The 15,059-nt window shown below is 37.5% G+C and overlaps 1 protein-coding gene across 1 annotated transcript; it reads right to left on the bottom strand.

Annotated features, from left to right (window-relative positions):
• Positions 1 to 161: 161 nt before the first annotated feature.
• LOC129871569 (protein SHORT ROOT IN SALT MEDIUM 1) lies at positions 162 to 14,405 on the bottom strand. The gene is made up of 21 exons (XM_055946520.1): positions 14,132 to 14,405; positions 12,126 to 12,326; positions 10,176 to 10,457; positions 9,401 to 9,531; positions 8,465 to 9,154; positions 8,325 to 8,364; positions 7,631 to 7,723; positions 7,502 to 7,557; positions 7,048 to 7,165; positions 6,107 to 6,318; positions 5,965 to 6,028; positions 5,010 to 5,183; positions 3,652 to 3,679; positions 2,427 to 3,544; positions 2,252 to 2,326; positions 2,017 to 2,091; positions 1,567 to 1,917; positions 788 to 967; positions 667 to 708; positions 525 to 587; positions 162 to 446 (listed from the first exon to the last, which is right to left on the bottom strand). The coding sequence occupies exons 1-21, from the start codon at positions 14,201 to 14,203 to the stop codon at positions 360 to 362; spliced, it is 4,152 nt and encodes a 1,383-aa protein (XP_055802495.1). The 5' UTR covers positions 14,204 to 14,405; the 3' UTR covers positions 162 to 359.
• Positions 14,406 to 15,059: the final 654 nt, after the last annotated feature.

Raw genomic sequence — 15,059 nt, 5'->3', positions numbered from 1 at the left:
CAACAAAAGGAGAAACTACAACTTAACGAGAAGGGAAATATGTTTACAGCCGAATAGAATTGTAGAGACGGACAGCTTCTACAACTTCCATCTGCCTTGTGCATTGTCTGGCATATACTAGAGAATGTAGTCATATTGGAAATGGCCAAATTGCACACTGATTAAGAACCGAATGCGCACTATGAAAAATGCTTTGCACAAGTATCAAATATTCTGTAACGGTTTGGTTTCGATAATTTAACCACTAGCCTTAATAATTAAGTCTATTCCAGGGCATACTTTGTTCACCATTAAATAATTTATTAAAAAGGCAGCACTAAAATTTGATAATAATTCACTAGCTAATCCTGCAACAAACTTCACAAGTTCATGTCAACCAACTTCTTGTAGAGAATTCTGTCATCTCTCCCGGTGTTGCTCTCTATAAGTGCACTTTGCACAAGTTCCTGGGTGACATGTGTTATTGTCAGCAGACATGCAAAGTAACCCAGTAAAGGTACAACCAATATACGAAATAAACCAACCTTGACATCTCTGTGAGAAAGGAACTTCCCCAAGTTGTGGAGGATTAGTCTCATATCTTCGACCTGATAAAGGCATACATGATTGAGTTCCCTATGCAACAAGTAGAGAGAGAGAGGAAAGGACAAAGCTTAGTTGGTTTACCCTAACATATCCCGCTCTGTTTCGGTCAAAGAACCTGAAGGCCTGTTCCAAAGCAAGAAGACATCAGATAGAGAACATAAAGAATGATTAATAGAAATTAAGAGAGAAACCAGCAACTTACCTGCAACAGCTCTTTGTTAACCTCACCCAGAGCAATTCTAGTATTTTTTTCCACCTTTGTCGTCTCTTCTTTGCTGCCTGATTCCAGATTTGGCTTTATCTCAGAAGCTCCTTCATCTTTGCTGTTTCCAGACAGTTCACCTCCAGTATCAGCATCAGTTTGCATTTCCTCGGCATTTTCCTAATCAGAAACATACAAGATTACAGTAAATACTACACCAAATCTAGTCTCTTCATTTCCACACCCTTGCTGCAAAACCAACTTACCAATCAATGGGTTCAAATTATTGTTTGTCTACCTCAATATGCGGAAACAAACATATAAAATTTGTAGTGGCACTACAATTTCATATTATATAGATCAATGTTCACCAATGAACTCTCTTTTATTTCACCAATAAGCTGTTTGATAAAGTTTATTTCACCAATAAGATAATAAAAAAAGTTAATTCACCAATTACCAAATTATACAAGTATTTCTTGTGTTGGCAAAAAACTTCTACATAAACTACACTATCCCAATCCTCTATTGAGTCTTAATTGTACCAGAATATCCAAAATATTCTTGAAAATAGATGCAGAGCAGTGTTTCTTCATATTGCTAATTTAGTAAGACTCTGATTGAATTATATAAGAAACTGAAAATACCTACTGCAACTAATATTTACCGACAATGTTCTCGCTAAATGAGATCAATAAACAGCAAATTCCAAACATAACTAAGTACACAGAAAACACAACATAAAAGAATTGTTAAGTGGTAGCAAGAGAAGACGGAACCTTTGACTCCTTAGCCTGGCCATCCTGTGGGCTTGTGTCTTGCATTTCTGATTCTTCCTCTGGATCTTCCTCCGGATCTTCATCCATCTCAGAGTCATCATTCGCATCTTCATCTGGTATAACTGTCTCTTCAGCATTATTTAGTGATGTAGCCTCTTCCTTGAAAGGCGATTTCTCATCTTCTTGATCATGTTTGCCATGTGATTCAGTTTTAGTAGATTTGGCATCCTCCATATGTTCATCTGTCTTCTTTGCACGCTTGGCTGATTTTTCCTCACTTTTCTTCTTGGATGATTCTTCTCTCTGTCTTTTCTGCTGGTTTCGCTTGATCAAAAACTTAGGGCGCAATTTCTATTATAGAAGTAACATAATGGGCAAGCGTTAAATAAAAACTTGCAACAGAAATATCATTTCTCAGGGAACTAACTGAATAATATGACTTGCACAAACCTGAAGAAAAGTTAAGAGACGAGAAGCCATGTTATAGTAGAGCATTTCATACAGGGATTCTGCAACAAGTGAGAGCTGCGAAAGGGATAAGCAAAAGGTGACGCAATAACATCCAATTGAATCAAAAGTACAATAATCAATTCACTGATGATGATTTAGTAAAATCATAGGACAAGTATGTGATTTCCAGCAAAAAGTACAGCCATGGTTGTTTTATATTCTAAGAAGTTTATACCTCAAATCTTGATTCTTCCATATCCTTATCAGTATAATCCAACAAAGAATCCAATGAAAGAGACAATGATCGCAACTGTAAGCATAGGAACACAACAACATAGTTATTTCTTACAAACAATAGTATAAAACATTTATTCCAACTTGAACAGTCAAGCGATTCTGATTCAACCTACCTTCATATCCTTGCTCCCTTTTGTTTGAAGAAAAAATCCAGGGTGCCGAGGAGGATCTTCACTTCTCTTTTCTTTGATCTCTTTAGTTGATTTGCTCTTCGAAAGGATTTTCTCATCCTGATCCTTCTTTCCTGTTTGTTCTTTGAGGCCTTCCTTTCCTTTAAGCTTTAAAAGGTCATCATTTTGAGAACTTTTATGCTTGTCTGCTTCAGATTCTTTCTTGGACCCAGCAAGATTTAACGCCTTGGTATTTTTTTCTTCTTTAGTTTCTTGCTTCACGTCAGCTATTTTTGATTTTGTTTTAGGGCTAACCTTCTGTTCTTGGTTGACGATATTCACATTCTCTGCAGTTTCTGCATTATTATCACCCACATTTTTCACCTTACTTTCAGCTTGAACTGATTTCTCCTCTTTCACATCATCTTTGAGACTAGCAACGCCAGTGGCTCCATTGTTGTTGTCTGTAGTTGCTGCTTTTCGTTTGGGAACCCTCTTAATTATTTTTCTCTTAACTAATTTCTTCACAACAATGTCCTGCTTGACAACAGCATCCTGCTTGATAGAAGTACTATTACCATCAGTTTTACTATTCCCCTTATCTTCCGAAGATTCCACCTCCTTGACACTTGCCACATCAGGAGGTTTCATCCCATCTTCTTTTGGAGTTTTCGACACAGGAACCTTCTTAACAATTTTCTTCCTTATAAAAGTTTTAACTGGAGGGTTAGCAGATGCTCCAACCTGGGAAGAAGCAATCTCTGAGCTCATATTTCCTTCCCCAGTTTCTTTACTATCCACCTTATCATTCACCTTCTCTGTGGTTTCCAAGTCTTTCTTATTGGAGATCTTCTGTTTAACAATTCTTTTTATAACTCTCTTCTTAACTGACTTTGCACTACCATCAGTTTCAATAGCAGCACTTTCTCCTGGACTCGGTTCAGCATAATCATTTCCCACCTTACAAGTTTCAATAGCTTGTTTACTCTCTCCACCTTTCTTCTTAGATCCTTCTTTATCAGCTGTACTCTCTTTCAGTTTGCCATCATTCTCCTTCTTGCTTGCTTCTGCAGACTGTCCAGATGCAGAGTTTCTCTCTGACTTGGGACCCCTCTTAGCATCTGTGAGATGCTGATACTCTTCAGTTATTGAATTCCAAAAAGAATAAATGAACCAGAATTGATTCTCAGGTAAAGAAATTGATGCACCAAAATTTCGGATATCTTACCTTTCTGGCTTTCCTTCTCTCCGGATTTCTAGATCAAACAAATAATTTAACAGGTCAGCAAGCAAAATAATTAATGTACCATCTGCAACTAAAGTAAATGAAAAGGAAACATAAAAGTAAACTGGAAACAAAAATGCTACTCCCTCTGTCCCAAAAAAATTGGATATTGCTATTATGGGAATCAAAGAGTTTATCCTTAGTTTATGATTGTTTCAAACATGTGTATGTGAGTTTAACTACAAGAAGTTGTGATATTTAGTATTTCTATGCAGTTCCAAACTATAAAAACTGTCTTTCAAAAAAACAATTACATTGAGATTATCTGTGTTGAACCTGGTGCTCCGACAACGCCATTCTTTTTGGACGGAGTAGTGAGGAAGATAAAGGGAGGATTTAAAATGGTAACTCAGCAGAGAAAGGACATACAATCTTGAGTGGGAGAAAATGACTAGTAAAAGAAAGGAGACCCTTGGTGTAAGAAGCATGAGGGACCAAATAACAGCTCACTGGCAAAATGTCTGTGGAGGTTCAGTAGGGAGGGAAATCTCTGTGGAAAAAGGTGATAAAGAGCAATCGGCATTCTGGAATTGAAAACCCACTACAGCTGCTACATACCTAACCCACTACTACAATCATAAGTCACAACAAGACACAAGTAGAGAGAGGTCAAGAGCAACCACATGTTTACTGTGAGGTCATCTCATCAGGATTTAGCAGGGAGCAGCAGACAGTTGAGCAGTCAAGTTGGAAACAGAAACAGATTTGAGAAATAAAGCATCCCACGAAGTGCAGTATTTGGTTGGAGGCACATAGTCCTGTCTGACTCGGAACGACTTGCAAAAGTAGAGGTGTATTGCTATTGCGACAGATAATATTAGTGATGAAGGCCACAAAGATGCTAGTTCTCGCTCTCTCTCGCTCTTTGATAAGGATCCAGCTATTATGCACATACTTAAATGTATAGTGGATGACTGATGCATGCCAGAAACTACAAAAGATCCACTTTTCCAGTGGCACAGAGGAATATCATTCTGCAGCCATTTGTGGGCGGTTTGGGAGTTGAGAGACACCAAAGGATCTTTGTTGGAAGGAGAGTTCATGAGGATCAAGTTATTCACTGTCTAGCTTTTTGATGTCAGATACTGGACATAAATGGAAGAGACAACTTGATAGATCTTCTCAATTCATTAACTCATTTTCCCCTTTTCGTAAGGCCCACTAGACTGCACCGGTTTGGTGTCATATAAAACAATAAATTACCTTTCTTAATAAAACAAATGGAGTAAATTCGTCAAAACTCTAGAGAGAATTTTTTGTTGAAGGTACAAAAAATGTACTAGTACTTTAAGCAAGCAGACCTCTTTTCTCGATGCAAGTTCCCTTTCCCTCTCAGCAATAGCCCTTTTTTTAGCAAACCAGTGCTCACGCCATGATTCTAATGAAGGGAGGCATTCAGACAAGTCTGGAACGAAGTAAACAGTGACTTCTTTATGACTGAACAGCCCATCCTTTCCAACTCTATCATAGTGTATCTGCGAAGCATCAAAATACAAATTATCCTCAATACCGTATAAATTTAATAGTGAGCAATTTCTAAGCTTCTGTGATCCAGATCAGAAATCTATTTCTTGGCTTGAGTTTGCCACCAACATTTCTTGGAAAATATAGAACATTTTTTTATGATATGAGCCATCTCAATAGCATGGACCGCAGAAGGGGGGGAAAGGGAAGCTGATGAACTAAATATGTAATGAATCTTAAAGTTGACAAGCAGCTGCTACTATATGGTCCAAGCTCCTCCAGTGGTTGGGTATAGACAGACAAGTGTTCTTGGACAGAAGAATAAGAGTGGGCACATAACCATGTAGAGGCAATGGAGCTGCTGATGCTATCAATAAAATGACCTTGGCTGCCTGTGTCTGCTATGTGTGGGTTGAGAGGAATAGTTGTGTGTTCAAGGAAATGAAAAGTGAACCCCAGAAGGAAATCAGGAAGATAATCCAAGAGGTAGTGTTCAGCGGATCTTATCACGCACGGCTAACAGGAGCCCTCGCAAGATTAAATTTTTACCCCTGAGAATAGCTAGGTTGGTAGGTTAAGCACAACAATTTGTAATAGTTGAGTGGTAGTGTTGCTTTGATGCTTGCTGCGTTTGGTGGTTGTATCATCGCAGACCCTGTACAATTCTAATTACTTTTGGTAAATAAAATCATTTTACTTGCCAAAAAACAAGAGATGGAGAGTCCTGCTTTAAACATGTAAGGTAGAATAAACTGAACGGAGGGCAGATATACCCCTACAGGCAGATGTTACCTCAAGAAAACGGTTCCACTGCTGGCAGTTCTTCAAATCAAGATGAGCTATGTCCTTTGCATGTCTAATATCAATAGCTCTATCAGTAGGGTTAGTGAAAAAAACATAAAATCACAATAGTAGCGGAATGTGATTAACAAACCTAAGAGCCGTCTGAATCAAAGAGGAGTCATCACATGATGGATCACCACCATCAACACTATCCCACTGCCCTCCTACAGTAATCAAAGAATTTTCCAGCTTAAGAACAGCAAACCTAAGCATATTGCACAAGTGAGGTATTCGGTCATCATAGTTTCGATCGGATGACAACTCTTCCAGAGAATTTTTGCTGAGCCCACTCATCAAAATCATCTATATATCAGAAAATAAAATGACAACTATCAGAAACATATTAGCACAATGTAGAGAGAGTGCATTGGGATAACAAGGTACATATCGCGACAGGAGAAGAAACACCATTGCATATATACTGTTCTTCCACTAGAACATTGGAAAATACAAAACCAACTTGCTAGTAATCTTTGAACATATAGCATATAGAACATGAGGTCTATGCTTTGCAATCTAATCAAGTTGAAACCAAGTCTGTTCAGGTGCATTAATAGTGGCAACAATAAGGAGCAAGGAAAATATTGAACTAATGCAATTATCACCTATATTAGAAGTTATAAAGACCAAAAGCAGTTATCACATCATTCTTCCTCTCAAAAATCCATAATTAAGACACAAATTAACTCTCAAAGATGCCCAAAATTCAGGAGTACAGACAGCTAATTGTTATATAACCACCATGAACCAGAAACATTCACCACTTCAGTCATGGTTCTCTTCAGCAATGTTTTAAAACAAATGCAAGAGGAAGAGGGAACCTTTTCTCTGATGACAAAACTAATAAACTTCTTATTCACGTTGAAATCTCAGAACAATTCCCCACCATTAACTTCTACTGGTTCTTATATCTGACCACCACTTATAGTATCATGATAACATCTCAAGCAAATGCTAACTTAAGAATTATCAGAGGAAAGGAAGGAAAAGAAAGGACAGGTTCTAAAGCAATTCGTATATCTTCATAGAAACCTTTGCATTCCATATAGTCATCCCAGGTTCTGATTTTTCAGGTTCACCAGCAGACGGTTTCGATGACAGCCGTTTCAGTGCTGTTGCAGCCTCTCCTTCAACAAAATCATGCTCAAAACTGTTCCAGCATGAAAAGAGTGGAAGTGTCGTATTAGCCAACAGCTTCCAGATTCCAAAGAATCAAAACTGCATATCTACCTAATATTTTTTTTGAGAAAGCAAAACTCCATATCTACATAATAATTAACTGCACCAGATTAAGTGCAGGAGGGTAGAGAAAGCAGCTGTTGAGCTGCGGCTCCTATGGATAAGATCGTTTCAAAAATCATTGAGAGACTTGATATTCTTTTGCAAAACAGATGTTGCACTAACAAATAGAACGCTATAGTGCAAAATAACAGAAATAGAGTATTAAATAAATAAACATAAAAGAGGACGTATCACGGCTAATTACCTGACAGGAGTATGCAAAGAAAGCTTAAGATTCCCTTTTGGCCAATTTACAACTACCTACAGCAAAAAAAAATGTGATGTCACGTGATATATCTCACATAAAATTAGCTGAATGAAAGAGAAGGCAAACCTTTGAGCATTCTGGAGATATGAAAAGCCTGGGATACCGCCTATCCAGTGATAGATAATCCCTCTCAATTTCAACCAAGCTGGATGAATAAACCTGCAAAAACAACAATGAACGCATAAGAATAGTAATCATTAGATATCCTTTTTGAATAATTGAAGCAGTCTTTCAAGTCCCAAAATTCAACCATTCAAATAAAGGCAGCTTAAAAATTATCAAAAAAGAGAGACAACTATCATCCCCAAAAGGATAACCATGACAAGATCTGATGGTACAGAAAAGGATCAACAGTCTCCAGGATCAAAGGAAGGAACAGAGAGAACACCACAAGTATTTGCAGAAACTACATGTCTTGAGCACACGGACAGCAACAACCGGAGGGAAAGATGGAAGAGAGCATAGGAGACCAGCAAGAAGATAAAGGAAAAAGAGGGACAAAATATCTGACACTGGCAATGGTTCAAAATAAGAACTTGTTGCAACACATGATAATTGAAAAAGCCAATAGCCCAATTGTGTTGGATAGGGAATAAGGATATTTTTAGAAACGAGTAACTTGAGTAGTCTCTGTCCATGAAATATGATGATCAAGATGTTTAAAGTACTAAGAGGTCCTCATAACACTTCATTCCCACATGGAAAGCAGAACAACGTAAGGAGGGATAATAACGATTCAAGCGCTAAGCTCTTGTTTTACCTTGCAGAAATACTCTCTCCTTTTAACAGGTGAATGACGCCTTCAGCATGACAGAGCACCAAGTTAGTTACAAATGCTGCAATATATAGCAGCTGCTAAACACACACAACCATAGAAGGACAAAACCAATTAAAATCCACCTATTCAAAGATTCAGGACGTGGAGATTCTCGTCGTGTAGATCTACTGTCCTTGGTTAAAGAGGGCCCTCGTCGATCCCTGGAACTCCTGGGAGGTGTTCGTTCATGCTTTATTTCAGCTCCACGTTTGCGCTCATGATCTTTTTCCTTCTCCTTATGTTCCAAAGCACGTTCACGATCACGCTCTCTTTGTCGCTGCCGTTCTCGTTCTCTTTCCCTGTCTCGTTCTCGCTCTCGTTCCCGTTCCCTTTCTCGATCTTTCGCCCTTTCTCGATCTTTCGCTCGTTCGCGTGAAGAGTGTCGATCTTTCTCCCTTCGTTCAGGCTCCCGAGAATAGACAACCCTGTCATCCTTATAATCATCTAACCTTGAGTGACCAGCACGTGCCAACACGCTGCTAGGATAGTCAGAGTCGGAAGTTGCATGAAGTCCCTTCACAATCCCATAGTCTCTACCTGGAGGCAGGCTCACTCCATAACCAGGATTCGTAGAACTTTGAACATACATGACATCCTCAACAGCTCTTTGCGGTGCGGCCCCTAGGATAGAAGGAGCGTGTTGCCCAGGAAGTAATGATCCAGGTAAAGTTGATAAAGTGCGAGGATCTGAGTCGATTCTGCTACTATAAGATGTGGGATCTTGGGCTGCATGACGAACAGCAGCACTCCTTGCTGCAAGATATTCAATTTGTCTGCCAGAAATTTGTTGCTACTTAGTGCAAGAGGACATATAGCTCCATGTAAGAAGCTGGGCACAGTACGTGTACAGATATAGGCTATCACTCACAGGAAGTATATCACTCCTATTTACATGTTAGAGCCAGGTATAGATACTGATAATGTAAGGGAGAATACAATTAAACACAACCAATCAGATGGTTCTAAAGAGCATTTTGCTATTACATCACACAATTTTGAGATATAACTACAGTACATACCTAGATCCTCCATCAATGGAAGCAGATTGCAATGCCTGAGACTTCAGTATTTGGTCTTGTCGCATTTGGTCTTGTCGCATTTGCTCTTGTCGTATTATAGATGCTTGATCCATATGCTCATATCTTTCAGCCTAACAATAGGGGAAAACATAGGAGACATCAAGAAAAAGGTCATAGAAAGTAATAAATTATTTAGCCAGGACACAGACAAGTACATTGTGCCTAAACAATGACAACAAGCAGTCTTACTCAACATGGTTTCCTCTTCAAACCTCCAGAACAATCAACCTCATTTTACAAACTGGAAAGTTTTACTTAATGATTCAAACCAAACCAAATTATTACATTGTATTACTACTGCTATATTGACCATCCTAAAATAAACAACCCACTTCTATGATTCTATTCACTACACATATTGTTACGCTCAAACCCCCTTTTCCACATTCCATACTAAAGGGGCTATCCTGTCTAGGATGGACTATGAACTTCTCTCTTATCAAGCTCCTTCGTATTCTGGTTTAGTTAATCTCCAAGGAATTGTAACAGATAGAAGTTTGGGTAACACAAACTTCCCAATGCTCATTCAGAATTTTGTTTTATTTTTAAATTGGTAACTATTGTATATATTTATACAAGGGAACAATCACAATCCATATGATGACCATCATAAGTATTGAGATCTCATGTGCACATGCTCATGGTGTGTCCAGGGTGGTGGTAACAGTCAAAAGAGTTCCTGAAAAAGATAGAAGGCCTAGTGTAAAAACCGCACCTGATGCTTATTACCAAAAGAAATTGAATCAGAATATCGACTGGCTTGCTCACTTGTCAGATCTCTCCCCGCATAAGAGTTATGCCGTTCACCATATTGACGTCTATCAAGGGTTGGATAATCAGAAACCCTATCAGAATATTGTTGTTCAGCTTTATGACCATATCCATGGCTGGATGATGAAACGTAGTCACCTGCCGTGAACTTTGGTGAATCCACACCAAAGCCGCTACGACTTTCCAAAGCTGATGATCCAGATCCTTTTCCACCAATTGTGGGCATCTGCATATGAAAGAGATGTAGAGAGACATGCTTTTATACCCACAATCAGAAAATTAAACAGTTGATAATGCAAAAAGCTTAACTGAAACACTCAAAAAGCAATACACAGTCACACACACACACACAAAATGCAAAGCATTAATAAATTAGACGTGGGGAAAGCTTTATAAACCCAATCCTTAAAATTGGTGGAAAGGAAGAAAGCACACTCGACAAAATCTTGTCAAATATCCCACTTGTGAAAGAAGATCATGAGACAGTCAAATCTATGGACTGTGCAACACAGGCTATACCAAAAGCAGTATGTGCATGCATCGATTTGTTTACAGATACATACATCTACAGACATGCACTGGCTAGTGGTGAACAAAGAGGATTTTCTTGGTAACCATCATGCAAAGAAAGAAGCTACATGTTCAATGGTGAGATTATTTTCCAAATGGTTAAACTCTAAAATGCAACAGGGCAATTACGCAGAGCAAAATATCACATTTCTTGGCATGCCAACTGGTATATCTTAAACAACAACATCCAATTGTGTGAAAAAGACAGGAAAGTCAGCTACTCTAACACAGCATAACAGCTGTACCACTACTGTGAGCATATGCAAATATACCATCTATCTAATTACACTATCAGAAATGCAAACAGAAACAGCCGACATATTAAACTCGTTCAGACAACAAAAAAAGGAACCAGATAAAATTCACGGAGGTTAAAGTTTGTATAAATTGAATACTGTGAGCAGGTCTTTCCTCTCTCATGATGATAGAAGAATTATAGTTTGTTTGGCCAAGCTTCTCCAAGGCGTGTTTTTTTCTTCGAAAAAGTGCTTTTTCAAAGTTGAGGTGTTTGGCCAAGCCTTTTGGAGAAGAAAAGTGCTCTTGAGGAGAAGCACAAGTTGTTTTTGAGAAATTAAGCGCCTATTTGGATAAACTTATTTTAGGTGCTTTTAAGTCAAAATAGCTTTTAAGTATTTTTATAGTGTTTGGATAAAATGAAAAAGTGCTTTTAAGCCCAAAAAAAACACCAATAAAAAACAATAATTAGGATTCCTAACTCATGACTTATGCTTATAAGTCGTAAGTTATAAGCCCATCCAAACAGGCCCTAAAAATAGCTTCTCCCCAAAGTACTTTTTTGAAAAGCACTTTCGAGAGTATACACTTAGAAGCTAAGTTGCGCGGACTCTTCACTTCCGATGCCGTGCACACGTCGAATTCTCCAAAAATACACTATTTTTGAAGAATAAGACACACCCCCGTTGACATTTTTGAAAATTCCGAGCAACATAGCTTAGAAACACTTTTTAAAGGCGTAGACCAAACATATGTACCATATCAAAAAAAAAAACTAAAAAAAGCTTGGACCAAACATTAATTATTGCTCAAAAGAGTTTTCCAAATTGATTAGCCAAGAACAAATTGCTTCTCACCAAAAGTACTTTTTGTAAAGCACTTCTCAAATTAAGCTAATTTTAAAAGCTTGGTCAAACAAGCTATTAGTCTCACACCGAGTCCACATCACAAGAAACACAAGGTCACCCCCCTTCAAACATAACATCAGCATTTGTGCCGCTTATGACAATATTTCATTCTTCAGACAGTTAAGGCAATAGATAACATATCATACAAATAGAATATATATAGGGCAGAAGAATCTGCTGACCTGCTGAGCAGTTGAACCATACAGGGAGCTATATTGCCCACCATAATTAGGAACTGTTGATGGATGATGACTGTGAGTTGTATAAGCATTCATTTCTGCATCTTGGGGAGTTCCTAACATTGAGGAATGTCGTGAACCTGTGGGTAACTGAGAGGACCTCTCAGGCCCTCCGGCAGAACTCTCGGAGTAACCATGTCCCAACTAGATGAACAGAGAAAGTGATATAAAATTACAATCATGAACATAGTACAGAAAACTATACAATAGAAGAGTTAGAAGAGTTTTATCAATCATAAATGTTTATCAAGAGCTACTTTAGAATGAATTTATGCACCCTGTGGTTTATGGAAAAAGCTGCCCATGAATAAAAGCTAGTTCAGAATACAATGGACTACAGCAGAGATACTTATTATTGTCTGCACCTGATCTGCAAGTCCATAAATTAGACCGACTACAATCTAACTCTCACGTTCACTATTTACACGCTTGATACTCCTGCCTATCTCATTTTTCATTTGATACGACAATATCATTATTTCAAAAATCAATAAGTTTTTACTGTTACAATATCAACTAAATACAGTCATGGAGCCACCTATTTTTTTCTGCTTTAGCATTGTTGCTTCAGAGTTTGTACAACGCGATGAACAATTGCTCCGCCATTAGCATTTTACAATTACAATCGCAATGCTGATATAGCCAAGGAAATAACACAATGAAATGAATGGATCCATAGAGCAGGGGTGGACAGTGTAGGGAATGGGTTCCCCAAACACGTAGCTTTTACCCGGTCCTCGTATTTATATTGAGACAACAACAACAGCAACAACAACAACATACCCAGTGAAATTCCACTAAGTGAGGTGTATTTATATTGAGAAATTAATTAAAACTTATAGTAAATTTAGATGGTTTTTGCTATAGCCTTTTCCGAACTGCTTCTACATGTGTTTCATCGAGCAAAGGGTCAACCGGAAACAACTTCTCTACCTCCAGGGTAGGGGTAAATTTAGACAGGAAGCCAATACCAAGAAGGTTGTTAGTTTTGAACATACTTTCAGACCATTGTTGGGTTCTATCTATTGGCATAAATTCAATTTTGTATTTAAATAGGTTGAAATTGTGACTGAGTCGATATAATCACGAATTTTTCAAGGTTCAAGCTACTCAGAATCTACTTCTAGTTCTCCTTCCCTAAGTTCGCCTTCATGTCCAAAAATATTTAGAATTGTTATGGTAGTGTCTATATCAATATTGTGTTTGAGCAGTTGTTTACCTTTTATTTATATATATAATATTAAATATCAATACTCGTTCCTTTTGTACTATGATTTATCATTATTGTATGCTAATTTGAGATTACTGAAATCGGTGAATACCTCAACTAACTGGGATTAAGGTTTAATTATTGCTTTTTAGTCCATAAAGATATGACACCTAAGTCTAGCTCAACCCGAAAAGCTATCTCACGAGGGGAAGATTACCCAAGTCCATATAACCAAACCACCCGTGCATTCCCCAACCAATGTGGAACTCTAACATACATTAACACCCCTTCAAGCCTGGACCCAACTGAAGCATGGATCGAAAGCCCAAACAGGAATAAACCAGACTATGATACCATTTAAAGACATGATACGAAAGTCTAACTCAACCCTAAAAGATAATTCACGAGGAGAAGATTACCCAAGTCCATATAACCAAACCACCCATCCATTCCCTAACCAATGTGGAACTCTAGCATACTTTAACACCCCTTCACGCCTGGACCCAAGACCTACCTATGATACCACCTAAAGATATGACACTTGAGCTTAAATCAACCCCATAAGTCCCCAAAAGTTAGTATGGACAAGTGTAAGATAAGATAACATACAATTCAACTTAGACAAACTCAAATCAGCCTTTACCAATTAAAGGAGGATTAGAATGAGTTCTCATTTCTCAACAACAACAACAACAACAAAAGTATCAAATAACAAAACAAAGAAAAAAAAAATACTCACAGTTTGGCCGTAGTTTGATTGCGAAGAGTACGATTGTTGGCCATACACATTACTTCCTCGAGAAGGATACATCTTCGGACCACCAAAAACCCTAACAACTAAAATGAAACAAAACTAAAACGGGCTATCTAAAGACTCGAAACATCAAATAACTGAGCTATTTCTCTTTCTTCTAAAGCCGGCGAATTAGAAGAAGAAGGACGCCGCGGTGTTACGGCGGAGCTGCGGCGGAATTTGAGGTTTTCTTTTTCTTACTGTAAAAAGTTTTGGGGAAAAAAGCCCTACTAATATTTATTTATAAAAATAAAAAAAGCGAATTTTACATTGTTTCTTTTATATTCTTGTTTATTAATTGCATTTGTTTCATTTCTCTTTATTAATATTATAATACGAGTGGATTGTACGAGTTTCTTTTTTTTTTCACTTGGAGTCCGTGAAATCCCAATTAAAGTCGACCGTTGCAGGGCTCATTCGAGTGTGGCACTTTCAATAAAAAAATTTCATTCTCAGAAATTGAATTTGAGACCTCTCATTAAGGCTGAAGCAGTCTCATTACTGCACCATAACTAATGTTCATGAGTTGTAGGAGTCAATATGTAGCAAATGATATATGAATTTTAGAAAATAAAATCATGATTTTTTCTCATTTGAATATGTTGCCCAAAAATAATTTCTCACAGATTATTTTAGAAATTTAGGATAATTTTTTAAATTAATAATTACGCTTGTAGTTGAATTGGTATTTTCAATTTATTATGAACATTTCTTTTGAATTTCTTTTTAGTCAAAATAAGCAACAATAAACTCATTGTTGGATGAGAAATCGAATAACATTTTTAAATTTATGGAAGGAATTAAATTAAGTAAGCTCAAAGTTAATATTTGTACATCATATGTGAAAAATGATTATTATTAATGTATGAATCAC

Source organism: Solanum dulcamara, chromosome 10, assembly GCF_947179165.1.
Source record: "Solanum dulcamara chromosome 10, daSolDulc1.2, whole genome shotgun sequence".
Lineage (NCBI taxonomy): Eukaryota > Viridiplantae > Streptophyta > Magnoliopsida > Solanales > Solanaceae > Solanum > Solanum dulcamara.
The sequence above is the reverse complement of the archived record's forward strand: the minus strand, read 5'-3'. Positions and strand labels throughout refer to the sequence as shown.

Coding starts and splice junctions, on each gene's coding strand:
- LOC129871569 (XM_055946520.1), bottom strand. CDS start 14,203: ATGTATCCTTCTCGAGGAAGTAATGTGTATGGCCAACAATCGTACTCT. Junction 3,680..5,009: donor AACTTGCATCGAGAAAAGAG/GTCTGCTTGCTT, acceptor TGTTTGATCTAG/AAATCCGGAGAGAAGGAAAG. Junction 2,092..2,251: donor TGGAAGAATCAAGATTTGAG/GTATAAACTTCT, acceptor TCCCTTTCGCAG/CTCTCACTTGTTGCAGAATC.